This window comes from Verticillium nonalfalfae (assembly GCF_003724135.2).
Source record: "Verticillium nonalfalfae strain VnAa140/NRRL 66861 chromosome Unknown scaffold_62, whole genome shotgun sequence".
NCBI lineage: Eukaryota > Fungi > Ascomycota > Sordariomycetes > Glomerellales > Plectosphaerellaceae > Verticillium > Verticillium nonalfalfae.
In genome coordinates this window covers 109,004-132,194 of record NW_021167287.1, presented here as the reverse complement: position 1 = coordinate 132,194, position 23,191 = coordinate 109,004, and the positions used below count along the sequence as shown (strand labels likewise).

The following is a 23,191-nucleotide window of genomic DNA, read 5'->3' as shown; positions in this document are numbered from 1 at the left end:
TTCAGTGTGTGTCGCAATGGAACCACGGCACACCACGCGAGCAGATGCCCACTCCCACTGCTCAGAGGGCTGCGTTTTAGCTGCATGAAATACCTAGCGGTCGGCGTTCATGACGATAGCTGACCACCTACCCAAGGAAGATCCTTGAGTCGGGTCTTTTGACTGGCGCACCACCAGGTCTTTCGCATTATGCACTTCCGACCCTGTCATACCCACTTCCCTTGACCTTAGCCAGCATCGCATTTCTGTTTCCCAATAGCACTTGCAATATCCTGTTGAACTATTCACAGCCCTCTCTTGATCCCGAGTTTGATTGCGCATACTGAGCCCTTCGTACACCACATCGCACTTCTGCCCACATCCTCGAGACATGTCACGGTTTTACAAGCAAGGCGCAGGGGAAGATTTCTACCGCGGGCGAGCCCCGCGGCGGGACTTCTCGCCCAGTCTGCTTCCAGACGACAGGCCGCAGTATCGCAACTACGCATACAACCCAGGCCCCACACACGAATATCTCCATGTTCTGCCAGACGACTACGGTCGTCCGCGCTCTCTACCGCCTCAGCACGATGTCATCCCACGCCCACCTTCTCGTCACGACCGCAGCAACGCCTACCGCACCCGGTCCCCCTCTCGTCCCAACCATCACGAACGTCATTCCCACGACAGAAGCCCTATTGACCGCGCCCGCCGTGCAGTTGACAGCACCTTCACGCAGACCTCATCCGGTCTGGGTGTCGGGCTCCTCGGCGCCGTTGTCGGCGGCCTAGCTGCACGCGAGGCGAGCGATGCCGCCACGCGATCGCGAGATAAGAAGGACGCTGCTGTAGGCTCGTATAAGGGCCGTAAGAGCGAGACTGATAGGTCGCGAGTCGTGTCGACTGTTGTCGGTGCTATCGTCGGTGGCCTCGGAGCGAATGCCATCGAGAAGCGCTTCGAGAATGCCCGTGAAAGACATCGAAGAGAGCAAGAGGCGTGGGAGCGGAAGTGGGGCTCACCAGGTGGGCGGCCGCGCCGTGATGACAGTCGGGGCAGAGTCTATGATCGAGACTTGGGATGGAGTGACGGTGACGACTATGGCGCACCAGGTCACCGAATGCCACGCAGGTTGGCGAGCCATGATGAATTTCGGCACAGGGTGTGATATCTCCTGCTATGAGGCCTGGCGATTGGGATTTGGGCTACCAGGATGCGACGCTAGCATCATCCACGGGACTTGGCGACCGCCTTTTTGCTTTGTATGTTTTTTATATGGGCTTGGGGGTTCAGGCTTTGGCTAATACAGGACGAAGTGAATACACCAGGACGCCAGCGTTTGAAAATGATCTACATCGAGCCGTCCATGTTCTACCCTGCTTGAGACTGTGAGGTCTTGCATTGTCAAGACAAGACTTTACAGTGTCCGAACATATCCTGGTGGTACACAAATACTACTTCCCAAACCCCTTCCTTGAGACCTGTCACGAAAATCCAGTGACGGGCTCCAACTTGCCATCGTAGGCAGCCGATGAACCAGCCAACTGGCAACTAGTGCGAGCCTCGAAACTCGAGTGGTGAACCACCGCCGTCGTCTCGATTGGCGTCTTCGCCATTCATGGTCCCAGCCTGATCTATGTCATTGACTCCTTCATTGCCCGAAGAGTCCCAGTGGTGTTGTTTCCGGTACTCATGGAACATTCCCTGTTGCTCGGTGACGCCGGGTCTTGTCAGCTGATTGCGGTACGACCGCTCGCGCTCGACAATGACCTTGAAGAACTGGGCGATTTCAGCAAGCGCAACCTGCTGTACGTCAGAACAGCCAATTGTGTTGAAGAGAGATTGCGAGTCGACCAGCTGCTTGGCAATGACCGAGTCGGGCTGGCAGAAGGTACGGATGCGCATAGCGCGCGCGTTGACCTTCATGGCGTGTAGAAGTCCAGCAATCTCGAGCGGGTTTCCCTGGCGACGCCCGAAGAAGCGAAAATCGGTCAGGTGAAGGTTGATGAGCTCCAGTTGTGTCTCCAGGTCATATCGAAAGCCTACGACGCGGGGACGGCCTTTGCCTTTCCAGCCATTGGCGATGACCTTGAGCTTATCTGTATCCAGGCGACCGTGGCCGAGCTCGTTGGTAATGTATGCGTGGATGGCATTGCTGACTTGAAATTCTAGTTCGCAGTATAGAAGACTCTGCTCGCGAGGATCCAGTGATATAGCTAATTTGTCGGCTTTCGGGGGGTTGGCGTCTTTCTCGACCTCACGAGGCCGCCGCACGTTCTTGCTCTCAGTCTGTATTTCATCAGTCTCTGATCATGTATTCCCCCGACTGTCGTGCAGAGTAGTCTACAGCGAATGACATACCATGCCCTTGGCCATTTTTTTGATGCTATCCAGAAGCCCCGTCTTCTTCGGTGAGCCATTCTTCTTCTTGTGTTCCGGGGTCTGATTGGGGTTGGGACGCTTAAGCCAACCCTGTTCCCCGATGAGTGTTTTGCCGCCAATCTTTTGCACAGGAAGACCCTCGAAAGCAAAGTAAGTGACAAGAGGAGAATATGAGTCTACCTCGCCTGTCACTTGCTTCGGCTGTTCTGCCCGCGTGACAAGCTGAGGCGCTTGGCGGGAGCTCTCGGCGCATCGTCGCTCTGGATGCGGACTACGATTGCGCGTCGGGCTCTTCAGATTCAGAGGTTCTGGACTAAGTAGTTCAGGACTTGAGATCTCCATGGGATCCCAGTCGTGGTACGTTTGCAGGACGTCATCAATGCGACGCGACACGGCGCTCTTCTCAACAGACAACGGTCGTACACGAGGATCTGCCCGGTGCTCTTCTTGTGAGTACACCGAGGACCAGCTATCATCTATAGGTGCAAACACAGGATGAGCCTTGAGAGGGTGACAAGCGGCCGGTACCGTCGGAGCACGATGCACGAAGGTTCCATACTTTCTGGCCTCGTCGACGGCTATGCGGTTTGGCGTGTTCTGGCACCGGCGTTCGGCAATCGTTCCCGATGGTCTTCCGATCTTATCGGAAAACGGAGGCATGAGGTCGGAGAACGTGGTCGAGGTGCTGCAACGCTTGTCTCCTCCTCGCTTCTGGCAAGGGGACGAACGCAATTCGTCGTTGCCTTGGTGTTTCGGTCTGTTGCGGTGAGGGACATGAGGAATAGATTTTGGGAAAGAACTCATGCCTTGGCTGGATAGACCGTATTGTTCTGGGTTCTTATTGCATTCATGCAATGTGTTCTTGCTGGCGTCTTGGTCACCCTGAAGACCAATGGGACTCTTGCAATTTACGTTGCTGTGACTAGAGAACCTATCAGAAAACTCAGTCTCCATCAGCGACATCTGGCGTGTGCACGGGACCAGACTATCAAACTCACACATCAGCCAAACGGTCCATCTGATACTCCGTCAGATCCATGTTGATATGGACAGACTGTCGAGGTAGTCGTTTATGGGGCGAGAGTGATCGCGCTCGGCTAGGCGACACCGATACAAAAGTCCCATGAATCGGACTCCGATCGCCCTCTCTGTTGACGGGGTTGTCGAGGCTCCTGCCTTTCCTCTGATGCGTGCCAAATGTCTTGTCCAGCATGGTGGCTATGTCCCTTGCGACGACTGAAGCGAAACTTTCTGGCGGGCACTGGATCCTGAAGCTGGGGTGCGCTGTGCTTCGAGGTGAGGAAACTAGGGTAGAGCAGGTGCCAGAAAAGCCAGAGACGGTTGGCGTGTATAGTTGCGGTGCAGTCCAACTGGGGAAAGGCCCGACCTCTTCCGGATCCCTGAAAAGGTCACTATCCAGGCCGTCTATCCAGTGTTGAAGACGTGACGCTTTTGACAATGGCGGCTCTGGTAGTGATGTCACTGGTCAGTAGAAGGTCTGTGTTGCTATTGTCAATGAAGAGGTGAATGGGAGTCCGCCGTTGGTTATTGCGATTCGGGTCGGAGGCGCGTTCTGCACTATTGACCCTTCCACGTCGTCGCGCTCCTGCCAATGATCACCCCAGTCGGTGGAAAGGCAACCAATATACTTTGCCAGGTACAGGCAAAGAAGAGGATTCCAAGATATGCTGACCTGCGTGATGTGATGTGACATACCTGAGTTGAGGTCCTGTGCTCCAGCCGGACGAAGACAGTCATCCGGCTCCAGCTTCAGGTCCGGCTGTGGCGAGGAGGAGTCATCTTGCCGTACCATGATGGAAACCATCTTCCGTCGGCGATAATGCAGTCATCGATCATTTCAGTCAGCACAAGACGAAGACGGCTCCCTCGACGGACTCAATTACTCGAACATCACCAGATACCCTACAACATCGCCATCTTTGGTTGCTTGTCTCGTGAGATCGGCTGCAAAGTCTGCGCAAGACCGCAGCATTGCCCAAGCCAATTCCGAGCACCTGGTTCAGTCATCGACAGGGACCATCCTGGGAATGGCCATGGTCGTCCTGTTTCTTTTCCATACGTGGCCAAATTCGGCTGGACTGTGCCGTTGAGTCCGCAGTCATAGCGGACCGGCTATAGCCCGACTGTTGTTGGCACTTCAGGACTATGAAGAATAGGAGAATCGGAGCATGGGCATGTCGTCAACTTCCTCCCGTCGAGAGTGGTATGGCAATTCCGAGCGGCAGCTCAGAGTCGGAACGGTCTCCTCAAGGGTTACCAGGTGAGTAAGAAGGTACGTACCGGGTCAGATTTCCCGACTACCACGACCAACGCTAAGCCACCAATGACATGCCGCTTATATAACACAGCGACAACAAGAGTCCGGCGACCCACAATCATCACTACCGAGTCGACTTCCCGGCGTGGGGCAACCGTGCGTCCTGGTCTTGCGACTCCTCACTGTCTCCAAGGCCGGGCATTCTGGCTGGCAATGATTCGGGCCCCGCCTCCTGGTCCTGCCACCAAGCAGATCCCGGGAATATGGGTTTCTTTCGCAGGGCAGAGCGAGAGCCCTGGATCGCGGGGTCAATTACCGTTCCCTCTACCCGTCCATGCTACCTCAGTAGCTCCCCACATCTCCCATTTTACGGCCGTGACTTCGGCATCGATCACGGCCACCTTTGGCCTGAGTTATAAGACTCGCTGCCTCGCACTCCAGTCCTGCGTCTTTGAACCCTCACACCTTCCGCGATCGGTACCATCTTCCGAGTGATCGGAATATCCCAACCATCCCTTTTCTGGCCCAAAGTCCCTCTACAAGCGCTGTCTTTCCCTTCCCAACTCCAAGGCCAATCTCAACATGACGGGCGCCTCCCAGGATGTTCCCAAATATGACATAGGTCAGTTCGTATAGTCCACGCCGGCACTCCACGAGGCGACGGTTCTTTTATCATGATTTTGTTCTCATTCGTCGTACAGTCATCGTCGGTGCTGGCCCTGTTGGCCTTATGCTGTCTACCTGTCTGGCCAGGTGGGGCTACAAGATCAAGCATATTGACAACCGGCCGGAACCAACCAAGACCGGCCGTGCTGATGGCATTCAGCCGCGCTCTCTGGATCTTCTTCGCAACATGGGCCTCAAAACTCACATCATGGCCCATAAGCCCGCTCGTGTCTTCGAGGTTGCATTCTGGGACCCCGTGAGCAAAGGTGATGGCATCGCGAGGACCGGCACGTGGGCGAGCTGCCCCAGCTTCATCGATGCGCGGTATCCCTTCACCACTCTCCTCCACCAGGGCCTCATTGAGCAGGTATTCATCTCAGACCTGGCCAAGAACAACGTCAGCATTCAGCGTCCGTGGACAATCTCAGGCTTCACTTCAGACGTCGCGCAAGACCCAGAGTACCCCGTCGAGGTGCAGCTGGAACACCAAGATGGAGGCGCCCAGGAGACGGTCCGTGCCAAGTATCTCTTTGGCGGCGAGGGTGCGAGATCTTTCATCAGGAACCAGCTCAACATCGGCATCAAGCACAAGGATCCCATTGAGCACGTATGGGGTGTCATGGACGGCGTTGTCCGGACCGACTTTCCCGACATCAAGGTACGTGGCTGGCAACGAAAACGAAATGTCCATGTTTCATGTCGGCTTACCGTTACAACAGATGAAGTGCACCATCCACAGCCCGCACGGCTCCATCATGGTTATCCCTCGTGAGGATAACATGGTGCGTCTGTACATTCAGATTGCCTCTTCGACCGATGCCGACTGGAACCCACGAAAGACGGCCACGGAGGCAGATGTCCAAGCTTCGGCGAAGCGCATTTTCCAACCGTACCATGTAGAGTGGGATCGTGTCGAATGGTACTCGGTGTATCCAATCGGTCAGGGCATTGCCGACCGTTACACGTTGGATCATCGTGTCTTCCTCGGTGGCGATGCGTGCCACACCCACAGTGTAAGTCTCGGAAACTGAAGCCACTGTCGAATCGAACGCTAGCTAACATGCCGAATAGCCCAAAGCAGGTCAGGGCATGAACACCGCTTTCCTGGACGCCCAGAACTTGGCCTGGAAAATTCATCTAGTCGAAGCTGGTTTCGCCCACCGGAATCTGCTGGCAACGTACGAAACCGAACGGAAGCACGTAGCGGAGGCTCTCCTCGACTTTGACAACAAGTACGCCAAGCTATTCTCGCAACGGCCTGATGCGGCGACAGAGGCGCAGGCTGCTTCCCGAAATGGACAAGCCGATGGCGGCGACAATGATTTCATCAGGGCCTTCAAGGAGTCCTGCGAGTTTACCAGCGGATACGGCGTTGCCTATAAGTCAAATGCCCTCAACTGGTCGACAGAGCACCCCGCCCAGTCGCCATTGATCAACCCGAGCGGGTCGAAGCTGCGTACAGGCCGCCTCTTGATCAACGCCAACGTCACGAGGGTCGTTGACGCGAACGTCGTCCATCTCGAACAAGAGGTGCCCATGAACGGCTCTTTCAGAATATTCGTCTTCGCAGGCAAGCCGTCAAAAACCAGCCGCGCTCTGAGCGACTTCGCGGACGGACTCCAAGCCAGGAATTCATTCTATGCAACGAACCAGCGGTCGGATATCGACATGGTGTCTTACCATGAGACGCACAACCCCCACAGCCGCTTCTTCACCATATGCACTATCTTCGCAGCGACGAGAAGTAGCATTGAGATTGCGCGCGACGTTCCCAAGCTGATGGCACGATATCGTGACCACGTATATGCCGACGACCTCTGGGACCGGAGGGTGCCGGAAGCAAAGGCAGCCGCGCATGCCAAGATGGGTCTGGATGAAGAGAAGGGAGGTGTTGTGGTTGTCCGACCTGACGGCTACGTGGGTGTTGTTGTGGGTTTGGCAGAAGGTTCTGGCACCGTTGACGCGTTGAACGAGTACTTCGCTTCCTTTGGCGCAAAGCAGGTGAGACTGTCTGCACAACTTTGAAAGGAGAGGGCCCCACCGCCAAAAGTGGTGACCTTCTGAAGAACACGATCTGTTCTCATGTAACGATTAGTCCTATTTCGCGGGTGGACACAGCAAGCCTGTAGACACAGCAAGCCCGTAGACGTATCGTAGCCGCAGATGTGCTGATTAGACACTGTACAAATTGAATTGCCGTTCAAAGGAGATGTCCTATTCCAGAGGCATACAGCGCATCCAATAGTTGTGACGCTATTCGATGCAGCTACCTATCTAGGCACCCGGGTAGGGTGAATACACACCTGAGGTGCAGAATTGATTACAGTGCCTGCAATGTGAAAGCTGATGAAGTGATCGGTATGGCTTGTGACACGTGATCAGACATTCCTTGAGTGGAGTACTTTTGGTGTTGAGTGAATGCAGTTTGGACCCACCTCGAAATCTCCATGCTGCATCGCGACTTCCCTGTCTTGCATCAACCATCGCAGTCGCGCGTAAAGCCACGCTTTGTTCAACTTGCCCACCCACCCACTACCTGACCTTTCCTTATACCAGCATCGTTCTCTAGAGAAGAAAACACGCGGATGCGCTGTAGAGAAACCAACGAGGCGCGACGCGACAACTGTCGCAACGACCAAGGCTCCTCTAGCTGCTATCCCCCCCCCCCGACGTGTGGAATTGTAACGTCCCCGACTTCCTTCACTATAGCATCTAGTCCTCCCACCCAACAATTCGGATCACTGTACTATGTGGACGCTCCCAACTGTCTTACCACTACACCTAATTCATCCTCATGTCGGCTTATTGCACTTGCTTGCGATGCCACTCCTCCTGTCCCCCTGCAACGTCGAGCCCCCCCACCATGACATGCGTACCTCTAAGCAAGCTATCCACCTCCCACCTCACCTGGATCCTAGCAAGCACCGGTTCAGCATACGTATAGCAGTGGAACTAGACCAGTGAAACACTGTAAGCTGACTGCAATGGCTTTACCAGAATCTGAACTTCTCCGGCGACAAAGGTTGATCGCCCACGGGTTTCCACTCGTCAACGTGCGCGACGTCAGCACTCACTGGAGGCCTATCAAATCGAATCACGCCAGGCTCCTCGACCCGACCAGCGCCATATTCTCACAGAGATGGAAGCCTTACTATAACAACCCACTGCTTATGTACAAACCACCCGAATTCGCATGTCCCGACGACCCTCTTCGCGGTTGCATCATTGCGAAGACAGACAGCTGGATGCTCGCGACCCGTTACGACGGCTATAAGGCGTTCAAGCGAAGGAAGGCGGAACTTGCCAGGAAGGAAGGCACCACTCACAACTACGTTCCGAGATCTCATACCTCCCATCGCGCCCGAGCCACCGACCCTGCGACCTCTTCCCTAATTACCAACGACAGGCTCAAGCAACACAGAGGACTTGCTTCACTAGCAGGGAAGCACAAAAGTTGCCTTGTCGATGAGGATATCGCTCGTTTTTGGGAACCACAACAGACGGGAACATTGCATGCTATTCCTTCGTCTACACGCAAGCGGAAGGCTGAATCATTAGAGCCAGATAGTGTTGCTGCGGCGTTGGAACAGTCGTCTCTCCTACGCACTGCAAGCGATGCTCGCCCTCACACAGGCCCTCAAGACGTATGTTGCCGCCAGGTAACTCTTGTCACATACAGCAGACGCAGACTAACCGTACCAAAGCATACGAGCCGCTTCCGTGCCACTGCCCCAGGCCCCATGTCGTGGACCAGTGACACCATGACACAGATCATTGGAAAGTTGTCAGCAGTGGTTAGCAGTCTGTTCGGGCCCGGTACGTGATCCCTGTTGTGATTTCTATCTTGGCCTTGCTCATTCTGATGCGTTACCCCAGTCAGTCACAAATCCAATGCTGTCGAACAACGCACTTCCGACCACCACACAGGCAATGTTGCCTCGAAGAAACGCCGACTCTCCCAGCGTGGGGATGATGAACCTTCCTGGATCGATGAAGATGCCAGAGCCCGTCTCTGGGACCGTCATATCAAATGTCTTCTCCAGGGGCTCTCTCAGGCCACAATGTGCATCAAGGACCAGCATGCTGGTGACCTCGATCGTCGGAGTGCCCAGCGCTTCAGCTACCGGGGCGACAAATTTGCGCATCTGAGACTCGAGAATCTTGTTACACTTGTGATGCCAATCACCCATGCCTCAGCCGTCATTGAGCACCTTTATTCCAGGGACATGCTTGAACAGGCGAAACGCTATAACAAGACACCGCAAGCCCGCGTTCGATACGGCCTCGAGAGAAATGCCGAAGACGTTTCTTTCGACCACGCAGTGCGCCTGCTCGAGAATTTGCCTTCGGAACTGGGCCCTATCCTGGATTGCTGCCACGTGGATGATCATTTGCTAAAGACAGTCTGCAATGATCTCTACGCTCTTCTTGCGAAACGACCTATTCCGAGTCTGGTTGTCAATGCATCGACGGAAACACTCTCCTTGTGGGAGCGTTTGGCACGCGTTCCTGCTGACGAGGATGTCGTCATGTCCGATGCGCCAAACATGACAGTTCCGCCAGCTTTTTTGGCGATCCCAGGCAGCTTCCCGGAAGAGGACACCAGTCGTATAGCTGACACACAGTCAAATTTGCGCAAAGGCCAGTTCGCTGCAAGCCGTTCTGCGCAATTTGAAATGCCGCTTGCCTCAAGAGACTCCTTACCTACCCTCCACGACGGTATTCCCTTTGACTTGACTCAAGCGCATCTTGTAGATCCGCAAAGCGCTGATACATCCAGCGAGAAGGTCTCCTCTAACGTGTATAACCACCGGTCCATGCGATCCATTCTGAGGGAGAAACTGAGGTCAACGTCTTCGCCAGATGCGGCGCAATTATCTCGACACAGGCCTCGCGATCATGACCCTGACTATTCTCCCTACAAGCCCCGCTCTTCTGTCGGATCGGCTATCCTATCGCCGGTCTCAAAGCGGTCTACTTCTAGATCACCACCCTCATACGTCCCGCGCCTGAAGTCGCCAGATTTGAGGCGAGCGACAGCCACGAGCACGGCAAGCCTCTTCACCCCGGCCTCGCTGTCACTACAGAACACGGGTCATTACTTTGTTTCAGCCGGTGGGAAAGAGGCTGAAGACGTGTCAGACGTTGACCAGACAACCCAGATCGCGGAAGGTTCCAACACGAAATTTGTTCATAGGGAGGCGTATGACGACAATCTGAGCAACACGGAGGCCATACATTCAACTTCATTCAGGCCGCTTTCTCATCAAGACATCGCCGACGGGCATCGAAATACAGCCAGTTATCTCCGTCATAACATAGATGAGCAGGAGGGGCAAGGAGAAAGCGATAGCGCCGACGAGAAGCAAGAAGACCGCGAGCATGACGTGCTCACTCGCCACGGGGCCAGCATAAACGGTCACATGCAAGAGGGGCTGCGAAAATACTACAGACCCAGTTCGCCAGTCTTCGGGTCGGACCTTGATAAACAGCTCTCGGGCCTGCAAATAAGCGACGAGAGGCAATCGGCTTTAGATGAAGTCGCACTTCGCAGGCAGGTCGAAGAGGAAGAACGGGAATTTCTCGCAGCAGCTGCAGCCAAAGCCGCGGCGGAGGCCGAGAAAAAGCGTGCTGATGCTGAGAAACTGCTCAAGACGGGGGGCTTGCGTCCACCTCACAAACCCATGGTGGCTCCGCTGTCAGATGACTGGTTGCGAAAGGTCGAAGCCTCCGTCACTCGTCAGGGTGCCAGCGTTGCGCGCACTTTTGAGGGGACCGAACTCACCCCCCGCGACTTTGCCAGAGTTGTTCCTCCGACAGAATGGCTCAACGATGAGATTGTGAACGGCACATTGCTATGGCTAGATCGCTTTATCAACCTTGCAGCCGGTGTCAGTGACGCTCGATCAGCGAACAGGAAGTGCCTTGCACTGTCGTCGTTCATCTGGAAGAGGATACAGGATGCTGGACCCGGGAGTACCGGCCGAGCGCTTCGCCGCTTTGGTGTATCCAAGGCGAACTTTGGCGACCTCGACACGGTTCTGCTACCAGTGTGTGAGAACTCTCACTGGACACTCATTGTGGTCCGGCCCAAGATGCGGACCATTGCTCACATGGACTCACTGAGCGTTGCTGGATCCGCCAGTAAACTTAAACTGGCCCAGGCTTGGGTCAAGGCTGTTCTCGAAGAGAACTTCATCGAAGCTGAGTGGAGGGTGGTACGACATGACGCCCCTCGACAGACAAACGGATACGACTGCGGCGTGCACACAATCACAAACGGCATGTGCATTGCTCTAGGTTTGAACGCTATTGACACCTATGCATCAGATGAGATGCCCCTGCAGCGACTTCGAATAGCTGCAATGCTACTGAATGGAGGTTTCAGCAAGGATTTCGATCTTGCCGGTCTGTGACATGACGAGGGTTCAATGGTGCGGCGGAAAGGGAGGACTTGGGGAGGCGGGGAAGGTTTCTTTTCAGCATCGTGACATCTGGTACCTTGCGTAAGGCTCTTTGAGTTGTGCATGGACTTGGATACGGGCGTCACACAGTCAAATGTCATGGTAGCGCTGAGATTTGGGCCGGATATGGGCCGGATTTGGCAGGCGTTTGAAGTCAGTGATACCAGGAGTCGTAAGCAGCCACGGATGGCCAGCCACTCCTCCGAGTGACGAATCTTTCAAGTTTGGAACGGTTTTCTTCGGCCACAATCGTGCGAAGTACAGTAACGTGTTATGTTTTCGGTGCTTGTCACTCTGTGGTAACAAAACGACGACAGCCATGTCGATGAGGCTCTACGGATCGTGCCTGAGAAAAGGGGGGGAGGGGACTTGGCAGATAGCTTGGCATATGCTCCAACTTGCAGGGTGGCTGTGTCAGTGCGGCACAAAGGAAGGCCGCAAGGACATCAAGTCTAGAACTGTGGTTCCCGTAGGAGCGGGATGCTTGCATGAGCAGACTCGTCGAAAAAACCCCAAGCGATGTGACGAGAGCTCGCGACGCCTTGTCTGCTCTCGACGGCCAGCAGCGGATGTAGATGGAGATGATGGGTGATGGAAGGTCGAATGCGGGTCGTTACCATCCAACTGATGGACGGACAATGGGCACGGTACACGGCAATAGCGCCCATTTGGGCACTGACCGACCGGAGCTCCCTTACGAAGCGGAAGGGAGACACGATTGTTTTAGTTCACATGAAAAAAAATTCCAAGAGAACATCTGGCGTAGGTTACTTACAACCAGGGGATCGGATCACACGGCCGAAAGGCGGTCGGTCATTCAATTAGTGGCCGCAGAGCAGACAGGCGATTCCTTCGAGAAAGCCCACGCGCTGGCGCCCCTCCAAACCGCAACTGTCGTCAGAAATCCCCCGATTCGAAGAACAGGCGTTCGGAGGAGCCGTTAGCGCCGCGCCGCTCTGTAGATGGCAAAGCCAAGGGCAGGGGGGTCACACCTCAACACAAAGGAAAAAAGTCAGAGGGGGGAAAGGGGCCAGAGGACTGGTTCTCGAAACCCAGGCGAGGAGGAGTGGAGGAATAGACAAGACTCCATCCAAGAAAGACGGAGAGTGGTTGGTTCACAAGGCGCCGAACCGAAAGGGGCAGCATTCCAGAAACTCGCCACCTCAGCGAAGCGGTGGGGCGCTCGGGTTTAGTCTTCGGGTGCAAATGAACGGCTCGTTGGATCGGCCAAGGGGGGCATGCCGGTGGCTGGCTGTAAGTGGCAGGAGTGGGCAGTGGGAACTCTCTTTCTCGCCTGTCTTGTTTTGGTCGCTGTCACGCTCAGACTGTGTCGTCCGGCGGTGCCCCGACGCATACCATCCACCGTGTCAACCGTGTCCCCGTAGATGATCCAGCTGGGCTTTTGGGAGTCATGTTCGTCAGCCCGGCTGCACCTTTTGACTCGAGGAAGAGAAGAAGGAAAGAGAATGTAAAACAAGAATCACCCAGTTCCCCACTATACCGTTACACACAACAAGAACAGTTCAGTCAGAACATGCCATGCCGTTGACGAGCCACTGTGGGCATGACGACAACGCGAACGGGATAGCTGGTCGGCCATCGTCGCAATCAGCAATAGGCCGTCTCTAAGCCGTGTTCCAGCCGCAGCCGCGACGAGTGATCGATCGACAGGTGCCTCTATTCGAGCCAGCACTGATGGTGGAGCGTGCCCTTCTCGCGGTGGTGTGGTAGCAACAAGCGTTTTGGGCTAACTGCGACGTAGATCGATGGACAGATCGGCATCTTGGTCAGAGATATTCAACCGGTCATCATATATGTGTGTCCGGGCAGAGAGACAAGGCAGGTCGAGAAATGAGCAACATGACAGACATTGTGTGTGAACGTGGGATGATGCCACGGCGCCAGACTGGGCAGACCGGGCGGCAAGTCCCGCCTCGTCTTCATGTTCGATGCCCCCCTCCTCCTTCTCTCCCCTCCAAAGGAAGCACACTCGCCTTCTCATCTGCCACGAGATTACGTCGACGGGCAGGAAGCGTCTCGTCCGAAATAGTGCAATGCAGCCGGAGTACCTTAGCACTGTCGATCTCCAGACCCCAGACAGAGCCCAGCCCTCCAACTCGCCCCCCCCCCCTTCAGCGCCCCCAAACAATCGATCGGTAAGGGTTGGGGGGGGGGGGGGGGGGGGGGGGCTGGCACAAGGCGCATAAGACGACAACATTGACGAAGAACCCAAGAAGCAACACGGGGTGTTCTCGTTCTTCACCGTCCGGTACCGCTTTCGACCAACTCTCCCCCTCCCTCCACCAGTTTCCCTCTGACTGCTGTTTACTCGTTTTTCCCATTCTCTTGCGTAACCCTTTGGTCGCATGACGGCTTATTAACAGACTTCGCTTGATCACTCGCCGCTTTTCGCAGTGGCCGGGGGCTGGGGTAGCACCAGTCTGAAAAGTGGACTAGTCAAGTCGTCTGGCATCAATCCGGCTTCTAGCTTCTGGCTTCTCGCGTCTGGACTCTGACTGTGATTTCATTCGTCACTCGGCCTGGGCGGAGAGTAAGAGTAAGGGATTGGCTGAGAGGGTCCGTCCGATGGGGCGAGAAGCCAGGCGCTGGCCCCACCCCCTTCTGGGGCTTCCAAGGAAAGGTCCCATAGTTTTGGAAGATTCAAATCGTTCGAAATGTTCTAGCGTGGCGCCACTGTGGGCCGTGACCAGCGAGATGTGACCCTCCCTCCGAGTCGGCAGAGGGGGCTTGTGACCAGTGGCAGGGCGTGCTGCGCCCTCCCTGGATGGCCAGAGTGGAGCCCCAGAGCAATGCTGGCCTCGGTAACAGAGCAAGTCGTCCAGGGTACAGGGCACCGAGATGAAGGAGGTGAGCGAGTGAGCGGGCAGTCCTGGCGTGCCTGGCCTGCCTGCTGGTACGTGATTGACTGACTACCAACCTTTGCGGCTCGCACAACGTGACCTTCCCAAACAGCATGGCCCTCCAGGTCCAGGGGAGGGGGTCTTGAGGTGATGCCAAAGGTGAGGAAGGAGGGGGGGCGGGACAGGCATGAGCAAAGGCGCCACGGCTGTCCGGCGTCCATCTGTCGCCCTATTCAGCAGGTGACAGGCGAAGCAGGGCTCCGTCCAGCACCCTGCCTGCCTGATCCGCTCGGCCTCATGCGGATGGGAGTCCCGGATGGCAGATGGCGGCCGACCAGCCCGATGCTGGCATTGGTTGCTCGTCCACACACGTGCCTCACTGGTGCTGGCGTATCCTGCCTTCTCTCCGCATGCGTGCCTGCCTGCCGTTCCACTCATTGCGTAGGAGAGAAGGAGGTAGTGAAAAGGAGCAGGAGCGGGAGCGGGGGCAGGATCAAGGGGGGAGAGCGAGGGACAAAGAGCGAGAGAGACAGTGGGAAGAGAGACATACATACCACGAAGAGACAGACTACCCAGAACCCAAGTGGTCGAGGCAAGAGGCATGTTGCCCGCGCCCCCCCCCCCCCCCCCCTCCGTCCCCTTTGCCCGCGCGCTCTTGCCCGCGCATCTGTCTCTCTTTTCCCTCATCAGGCTCAGGTCCGTCTCAGCACCACGCCCACCCCCCTTCCACACTTCTCCCCCTAAAGCAAAGCCCCAAGCCTCTTCTTCCTCCCTTGCCTCCTTCGTCTCTCCCGTTCTATGCCGTGATTGACGGTTCAACCACCACGCCGTCATCAGGTTGGTTACTCTCTTAGGGGTCCGTCGTACATTTTACACACACGCACACGCACACGCACACGCCCATACTCCCAGGAACATACGGCAAGCACCACACACATCATAGCCTGTACGTTCTCGTCTGACGGTAACAGACGGTGCTCCCCACTAGTGCCTGCCTAGTACAGGGACAGGGAACCGGCAGCCTGACCACCTGTCTGGCTCTACTCTCTCATCATCATTCCATTCTTCATTCTCTCCCTTCCCTTCCTTTTCCTTTCCCCTACCGCACCGTCCTGCCACCGACATTGTCACTTCTATTTCACCCCTTTCTGCTCGAACGGCCCTCCTATTCTTGCCCTGCGTCAAGTGCGGCCACGCTCTGGAGATCGTCGACTTTTTTTTTTATCTTTTTTCTCTCTCGGTTCTCCACGTACCTTTTTTCCTTGGAGGGTTTGTCGTTGGCGGCACAGCTCCTCTGTCCTTGGCGGGCCACTCCGTTCGACTCGTAACGCTCGGCGCCCGCGCCTCGCCCCCTCACTCGGTTGCCTGCCGCGCCCCTCTGGCCTTCTAGAACATCGGGCACCTGCAAGCCACGAATGGGCCAGTGACACTCAGAAACCGCAACCCCGTACCCGATACCCACCGCCCTTCATTCACCAGACGATTCAATCACGCTCTCGACTCAAAGGAGACACAAGTCAGACAGACTAGTAGAGCACCGCTACCACTGCGGTTGTGGGTCGAAAACGAGAAGAAAATTGACTGGACGACGCCATCAGCCTTTTACCATTCGCCCTGTGCCGTCCCATCTGAATCATCTTTTGCGACACAATCTGCAACCGTCGTTGGTCGCACCATAACCAAGCCGCCCTCTGCTGATTGCAAACGACGCACCCGCATTCCTCATCTTTCGACCAAACTTCCCTCGATCCTTCCGTTCGACCCGATCGTCTCTCGGCAAACCTGGCACTTTGACGTCGACTGGTCGTCTTTGTCTCTCTCTCCATCACCTGATCCGACGGCTCGCCGAACCCACCGACCCTAGAACCCCTTGATGACGGGCTGGAAACTGAAAGGCACACACACCCGTCAGACGTACCACGCCCACCCACGCGACGCACCACATCTTCCTCACACAGACGCCAGCTGTCCACTACGGATGCATTCGGTTGCGCTCCGTGGTTTTTGATCAATACCGTTCCTCCACGATTGCTCTGGCGTGGCAATGAAAAAGCAGAGGATAAAACGCGAGTCGCCCAATTACCTCAGCCCATCCCCCTCGCCCGACCGCGAGCTGTCACCACCTCGGCCGGCGTCAGTCCTCCCGGACTGGGAAGCCACTCCTACCATCATGACTTCCTCGAGACCAACGAGTGCCGCCCTCTACCCGGCCGGGCCAATATACCACGTCAACCCTCCCTCCCTGGCCCAGATCCTCACAAACACCTCTCACCCGCCATGGACCCTCGCCGCCTTCATGGCCTACCTCTCCCAGAACCACTGTCTCGAGACGCTGGAATTCACCATGGACGCCGACCGCTACCGCAACGCGTACTGCCAAATCATCACCGAACAGGCATCACCCATCGCCGATGGTAACGAACACATTTGCTCGTTGTGGGACAAGCTCATGCAGGCGTACATTATCCCCTACGCCCCGCGCGAAGTCAACCTACCTTCGAGGGTCCGTGATCGCCTCTTGGCCCAGCCTTGCTCTCCAGTACCCCCTCGCCCCAGCGAACTGGACGAAGCCGTGACCATAGTCTACGAGCTCATGAACGATTCCGTTCTCCTGCCCTTCATTGAATCCCTGTCACCAGCGCATTCGGAGACACACATGGAGGAAGACTACGCCGATGCCTCGAGACAGGGACGGTCGAGGCTCCAATTGTATCACCACGAGGCTATGCCAGCCAGGTCAGACGATTCGAGTCGCTCGCCCAAGTTTCTGCCACAGCTGACAATCGGTCGCAGCGGAGCCAACAGTCGATCTGCGTCAAGGTCTGCAGATCTCGCCGACCGAGAGGGTCTCTCCGACGACAACCACAGTGCTGCTTCGCCCAGCACCGAGCCAATGACGCCCCCGACGACGCCCCCCACGTCGGAATGGACCTTCAACACTTCGCCCGGCGGGTTCCAGCGGGCCCTGACTGCACACAACAACGGCTGGAAGAAGATGGGTGCCAAGCTCGGATTCAATCGCAAGCCGCGGACCACCAGCCGTCGCATCAACCCAACCTCTTCGGGCCCTGTCGACAGCGACCAGGCTATGAGTGATGTTAGCCGCCAAGACTCCCTATAGGAGATGCAGGTCGTGTCACCAACTACATCCATATCACCAGCCGCCTCCCAAGGCCAGCTCCCCCTCGATGCCGCCGATGGCATGGATTGGGAGGAACCTCACCCCGGTATGCGACTGTCCTACCAATCCAAGGCAGGCCTCGCTCACGTGGGAGAAGCGGCTGGTACCGACGATTGTCATCACGTCGGTGGATGCGAAGGTGTCATGGCCGCAAAAGGACAAGTTCCATTACCCCGCGTCCGGCTTGGCAGCCGGCGTCATGTTCGCGCCCAATCCAGGAATCGGCCTTCGGTCACATCGGGCCAGCCTCTCACGACTTCGCCCTCGCAAGTGACGACGGTACCTGCCCTGAATCCAGGCGTGACACGTAAGGCGAGCTCTTCCTCGACGGCAACATCGAGCACCGACATGTCGGCATGCCCCATGTCTGACAGCGATGTTGACCTGACCTCCGCCGCCGACTCACCCATCAGTGAGCACACCGGGCCGTTCGAGACTTCGTGCATCTTGAGCGACGTTTCAAACCTTCTTGGCATGGGTATCTACGTACCTGCGGCGCCAGGAATGGACCCAGCCCTCGTGCAATGCTCGACATCTTGTGAGCCAGCCATGTCAGAGGACGACTTGTACGGTTGGGATGCGGAACTTCACCGTCAGCGCTCGCCCGATTCTTCATCGTCCGACTCGATTGGCGCTTGCGGATGTGGACCTGATTATCACTATCGCAGGACTGCAGGTCACAAACGCAGTCTTCTTCATCGAGTTTTCAGTTTGGGCCACGCCAAACGAGATGTCATGGTCGAGGTGCGGCGAACCAGCAGTTCATCGAGTTGATATTATTATTACACTTCCAGCCTCGGGGCTCAACTCAGCTCTCAACATATCACAACATGCATGGCAGCATTCTGTCTCTCGGCTTCAACACGAGGGAATTGTATTTCGAAGGGAGCAGGATGAGGATGGTATTATGCAGCAGCGAATACATTTACACACGCACTCTTTGGGGGGGGGGGCGTGCTAGACAGGTGGAAGGGATACCCGGGCACCTGGAGGCGTTATTCTTATTGGTCTGATTTTTATTGTCTTTCGATTGTTTGGGGGATGGTACGGCCAGGTATCGAAAAAGGAGTGAGGCTGTGGGCATATGACAAAACGACCAGCATTGCGAGGTGTCCCGTGGGGTTCTTGAACCATTTTTGAATGACAGCGGTGGTGCATTTTAGATGAGAGAGGTGGGCAACAAATACCCTCGTCGCGAGCCTGAGAGAGGCTTGTCGGCGTCAATCGTAACATTACACTGTATCATGACTTTGTTCCACAACATGCGTTGGCTCAGGCGATATCAACGAGTGTCTACATGACTTGTCATATGGCTGTGCCCAACGAAATAACTTGCACAGCATTGGAGCCAACAATAGAGACCGGATATGGCTTCCACGCTTTGCCATCATCACCTCAAGTCCAACCTCCATTCTTAGTAAAAGAGCACCAGTGCCCCTCCCTTGGAACCCCCACCCAGAATGCCCGCAGAGGGGGTGCTTGAACATTTGAGTGAAACGGAATGCCCTAGTTGGCTTCTGTGGGTGATCAGGTAAGACCATGCGTCCAGACATCTGATTCTGCCGGCATAAACGTCACTGCTCCAACGTGCTGCCGGCTGGCCATCTCACCAACACGCATGACCAGAACATGCGTGTATGCACACGACGAGGACTGTCCCGGAGACTAGATGCATCATGAGAACGAATAAATTTGACTATCTGCCACCCATTTGCCTTTCCGACTAGAACTCCGCCAACCCCCCCTTCGTTGCTTCGTGGTATCAAAAAATGAGAAAAGAGAAAGGAGAAAACGTGAAGAGGAGAATAATAGGAATGAATGCAACAAAGAATTTTGTACGGGGAGACTTGGGATCCTCAGACCTCAAGAAACTCAACCGCGAATGAACCACCGTCGCGAAAAAGATTCCTCACTTCGTACGACCCAAAGCACCCCCAAAGCGCGTGAGAAACGAGAAAGCCTACGACTCTAACCTATATGATACATTTCCGACATCTCAACATAGTATAGACATTAGTCGGAGGGACGAAAGAGAAGAAGACAAGTAAGAAGAGGGACTCAACCCCCCTTCCCTGGTTGGCTCGCTCAGCGGCCGTCGATGCAGATGGTGAACAGCTCGTCCACGAAGGTCGGCCCCTCGCTTGCCTGCTCGACCTCAATATTGGATATCTGCAAGCCAGCCCCCGTGTGAACGTTGCTGCGCACCTCGGACAGCGTCTTCATCTCGATGGTGCCATCGTTGGGTACACCGTGACGGCTGTCGTCAATGCCAGCGCCAACGCCGCCGCCGCCGCCACCAGATGTCACCATAGTGGCCCTCTGTGTAGCACCCGACTCGCTATCATATCGCTGCTGGCTTCTATTTCCGCTGCGACCCAGAAGGCGCGGCAACCGGCGCGTGCGGCGCTGCGTCTGGCCGGGGAGGGGGCTCAGTTCGCCTGCCTCATGGATTTCGACGCGGATTTCTTCCGAGACCATGATGCCGCCAAAAGTTGTGGCATGTGGCGTGTTGTCGGGCGATGCATAAGCGGGTGGTGGCGCGTCGTAGGAACTGCCGGCTGAGTTGTTGTCGCTGTTACGGCGGCCAGGCCACAGCTTGAGAGTGGAGCCTGTTTCGTTGGAGTGTGTTGGCGACGATGAACGGCCGATGGCCGTAGGAATGGGGTTGCCGTCACCGTCTACGGCATACGATGAACCAGAGCGGCCAAGGCGGCGGAAACGGGAAGCGCGCGGCGACGAGGCAAATGACTTGCGCTGTCTGTTCTGTAGGATGGCCGCTGGCCTCTCGAGGGGAACGGACTGCGCGATAGGGGCAAATTCGCGGTGCACGGCCTGAGCGAAAGCCAGCTGGTGCATGCCGTCATGGTCGACGAGCTGGTGGATTTTGAAGAAGTTGAGTGGCACAAACTCACACCGAACGTTGGACACCTTGACGTGGATTGGGATGACAAGACGGAAGGCGATCATGGTTGTCGGGTGCTGCCTCGCGCTGTGCTCGGCGTCTTGGCCACGGGCAGGCAACGTCACGATCTGTGGTGACAGGAGGGCCTCGTCAAAGACTGGGTCGTCAATCCACGCGCGGAGCGACTCGAGTCCGTCAAAGAGCTGCGAGGCAAAGAGCATCTCGCGTGGCGACATTGTCTTGAGAGACTCGAGCCTCTTGGCACTGTTGACAACGGTCATGCCATCAAGTTCCTGGAGGAGATCTTCCTGCCATGTCTCGAGGCGGCTCAGGGGCATCTGGACGCTGGGGAGAAGATTGCGGGCACCCTGGCGGACGAGCACGTCGAAACCATAGCTGCCGACACGGGCGCGGATGCCAAAGAAGCCGAGGTGCACGCCAGGTTCCAGTTGACTCTCGTCCTGGGCATAGCCAGCCATGCTTCGCAGCCTCGACTCAAAGTCCCAGCACTTGATCTGCATGCTTGAGCCGATGATACCACTGACCTGTCGCAGCTCAGCGAACCGGTAGCCGGCAGCCTCGAGTCTCGCGACATCCCTGTCCGTCTGCACCTGGCGGACGAGAAACATGAGGGAACCACGGCCGAACTGGTTGTTCCTGCGCTGCTGGATGCCCTTCTCGGCGAGGTCCTCAGATGTCTCGCCGTGGCTGCTCTTCTGCGGGCGCTCGTTGCCGCCGCCCGTAGGAAGAATCTCGTCCCAGAGAATGCCGACCGACGTGAGCTGTTCCTTCATCTTGTCGGCAAGACCCTGGGCGGCGACGCAAAAGAGCTCGCGGAGGATGACGTCGTAGTTGGCGACCATGTCACCCTGTTCATCAACAAGCTCAATGGCGACACGCGAGTCACGGTCTCGGGTGGCACGTGGCTGGTGCGTCAGATGGTTCGCCATACCGCTGACAAGCGTGGCGACGCTTGACCAGTTCCTGGACGCGCGAAACATCCAGTGGAACAAAGGATGGGCGATCCCGAACGTGTCGCTAGCGTTCTTCTCAAGAAACGTGTCGGTGATCTTCTCGCTAGGCAGTAGGCCGTCGGGGTTAACCAGGATGCGGCCCTGGGGATCAAAAACAGCGGCAGCCAGGACGACCTGCTGGGCCTTGTTGGCGTAACGACGCATCACGCGAGCGGTGTAGATGGCGACACCAGCCATGATAGAGCAAGCGCAGAAGGACTGGAGCGAATATGTCAGTCAAACACGAACCACTTCCGGCCGCCACAGGGTCGGCTTACCAAGACGATGACGACAATGACAGTCGTGTTCCTCGACAACTCGTTGTTCCCTGGGCTCAGGGAAACGAGTTGATACTCGGTACCCGTCGCCGCACACCAGTGCATGCCGGACACGGCTCCGGCGAGTACAACGGCGCATACAGCGCGCTTCCACCACGTATTTGTCCATGCCGCGCGGAAAACGAAGAACAGGGCGAGAGATAGCATGCTGGCGGCCACGGCGATGAGGGCTGAGCCGACAACGTTGAGAGGGTTGTACATGCAGACATAGTTGTCGATGGAATTGTTGCCAAGGTAGTGCATACCGCAGATGGCAGCACCGGCTAGGATGCCTCCAACAGAGACTCGCCACCATGAAACAACATTGTTCGTGCCAATGGCGAAGAAGGCGGCAAGAAGCACAGCAATGGGAACGAAGAAAGAGAGAGCAGTGAAGCCACTCGAATAGGCAATCTGCAGCTCGGGCTCACCATTTCCCAGGTCGAGAGCTCGGTTCCCGATAAAGTGCTAACACGAGGATGTCAGGAATGCGTCTTATGGTGAGAATGCGGGCCGTTCATCGGCCACTTACCATGCACCAAATGGCAATGCCACCCATGGCTACTGCAGAACTGACGAGGAGTAGGCTAATGTTTGGTTAGCATACAAATGTCTCGAGAGGAGCCTGCCAAGCAAGGAGCGATGGGCATGCATGGGAGGTCGTACTGGTTGAATTTGCCCTTGTGAGATGTCCGGCGGTTGAGGAGCTCGAGAGTACAGGCGGCACCGATAAGACTGACGACATAGCTAAGGGTGATGAAGCCGGCGTTGAAGGAACGAGGGACGATGTGCCCCTCATACCTCAGCAGGAGGTCCTCTACTGATGCTGACGACATGACAGTGGCTGAAAGATAGTCGACGACGGGATTGGAATTTGTCCTGATGCAAGTCGAGGCGTTTGTCCTGCTGCCTTCCACCTAGGCGGGGCCCTGTCGAGAGGGGCGAGGACGACAGTCGATATGTCCTGGGGAGAGAGCAATCTTGCGTCGGATGTCCTTGCTGTCGGGAGTTGTCGAGACGATGAGGAGGAGTAGGAAAACTCTCATAAGAGCCGGCCTGAGGGCGAGAGAAGGGGGAGGGAACACATGTTACATATCAGTTGAACTCGGAGTGGGTAGGACAGTTGTGGCGAGCACGGTAGGAGTGGTAGA

At 56.2% G+C, this 23,191-nt stretch overlaps 6 protein-coding genes across 6 annotated transcripts; 4 read left to right on the top strand and 2 right to left on the bottom strand.

Moving 5' to 3' along the window:
* Positions 1-370: 370 nt before the first annotated feature.
* On the top strand, positions 371-1,144 carry D7B24_007666 (uncharacterized protein; the record flags this gene model as incomplete). Its single annotated transcript, XM_028641772.1, has 1 exon — positions 371-1,144. One exon carries the CDS (start codon positions 371-373, stop codon positions 1,142-1,144), a length of 774 nt encoding a protein of 257 aa, XP_028494341.1.
* A 383-nt stretch (positions 1,145-1,527) lies between these two features.
* On the bottom strand, positions 1,528-4,183 carry D7B24_007665 (uncharacterized protein; the record flags this gene model as incomplete). The annotated part of the gene is made up of 4 exons (XM_028641771.1): positions 1,528-2,265; positions 2,338-3,289; positions 3,357-3,642; positions 4,075-4,183. 4 exons carry the CDS (start codon positions 4,181-4,183, stop codon positions 1,528-1,530), a joined length of 2,085 nt encoding a protein of 694 aa, XP_028494340.1.
* A 1,035-nt stretch (positions 4,184-5,218) lies between these two features.
* On the top strand, positions 5,219-7,448 carry D7B24_007664 (uncharacterized protein; the record flags this gene model as incomplete). The annotated part of the gene is made up of 5 exons (XM_028641770.1): positions 5,219-5,258; positions 5,338-5,960; positions 6,022-6,315; positions 6,374-7,303; positions 7,398-7,448. The coding sequence occupies 5 exons, from the start codon at positions 5,219-5,221 to the stop codon at positions 7,446-7,448; spliced, it is 1,938 nt and encodes a 645-aa protein (XP_028494339.1).
* Positions 7,449-8,917: 1,469 nt separating this feature from the next.
* Positions 8,918-11,718, top strand: D7B24_007663 (uncharacterized protein; the record flags this gene model as incomplete). The annotated part of the gene is made up of 3 exons (XM_028641769.1): positions 8,918-8,946; positions 9,015-9,118; positions 9,179-11,718. The coding sequence occupies 3 exons, from the start codon at positions 8,918-8,920 to the stop codon at positions 11,716-11,718; spliced, it is 2,673 nt and encodes an 890-aa protein (XP_028494338.1).
* A 4,953-nt stretch (positions 11,719-16,671) lies between these two features.
* D7B24_007662 (uncharacterized protein) lies at positions 16,672-17,748 on the top strand (the record flags this gene model as incomplete). Its single annotated transcript, XM_028641768.1, has 1 exon — positions 16,672-17,748. One exon carries the CDS (start codon positions 16,672-16,674, stop codon positions 17,746-17,748), a length of 1,077 nt encoding a protein of 358 aa, XP_028494337.1.
* Positions 17,749-19,893: 2,145 nt separating this feature from the next.
* D7B24_007661 (uncharacterized protein) lies at positions 19,894-22,876 on the bottom strand (the record flags this gene model as incomplete). Its single annotated transcript, XM_028641767.1, has 4 exons — positions 19,894-21,942; positions 22,002-22,508; positions 22,573-22,627; positions 22,707-22,876. The coding sequence occupies 4 exons, from the start codon at positions 22,874-22,876 to the stop codon at positions 19,894-19,896; spliced, it is 2,781 nt and encodes a 926-aa protein (XP_028494336.1).
* Positions 22,877-23,191: the final 315 nt, after the last annotated feature.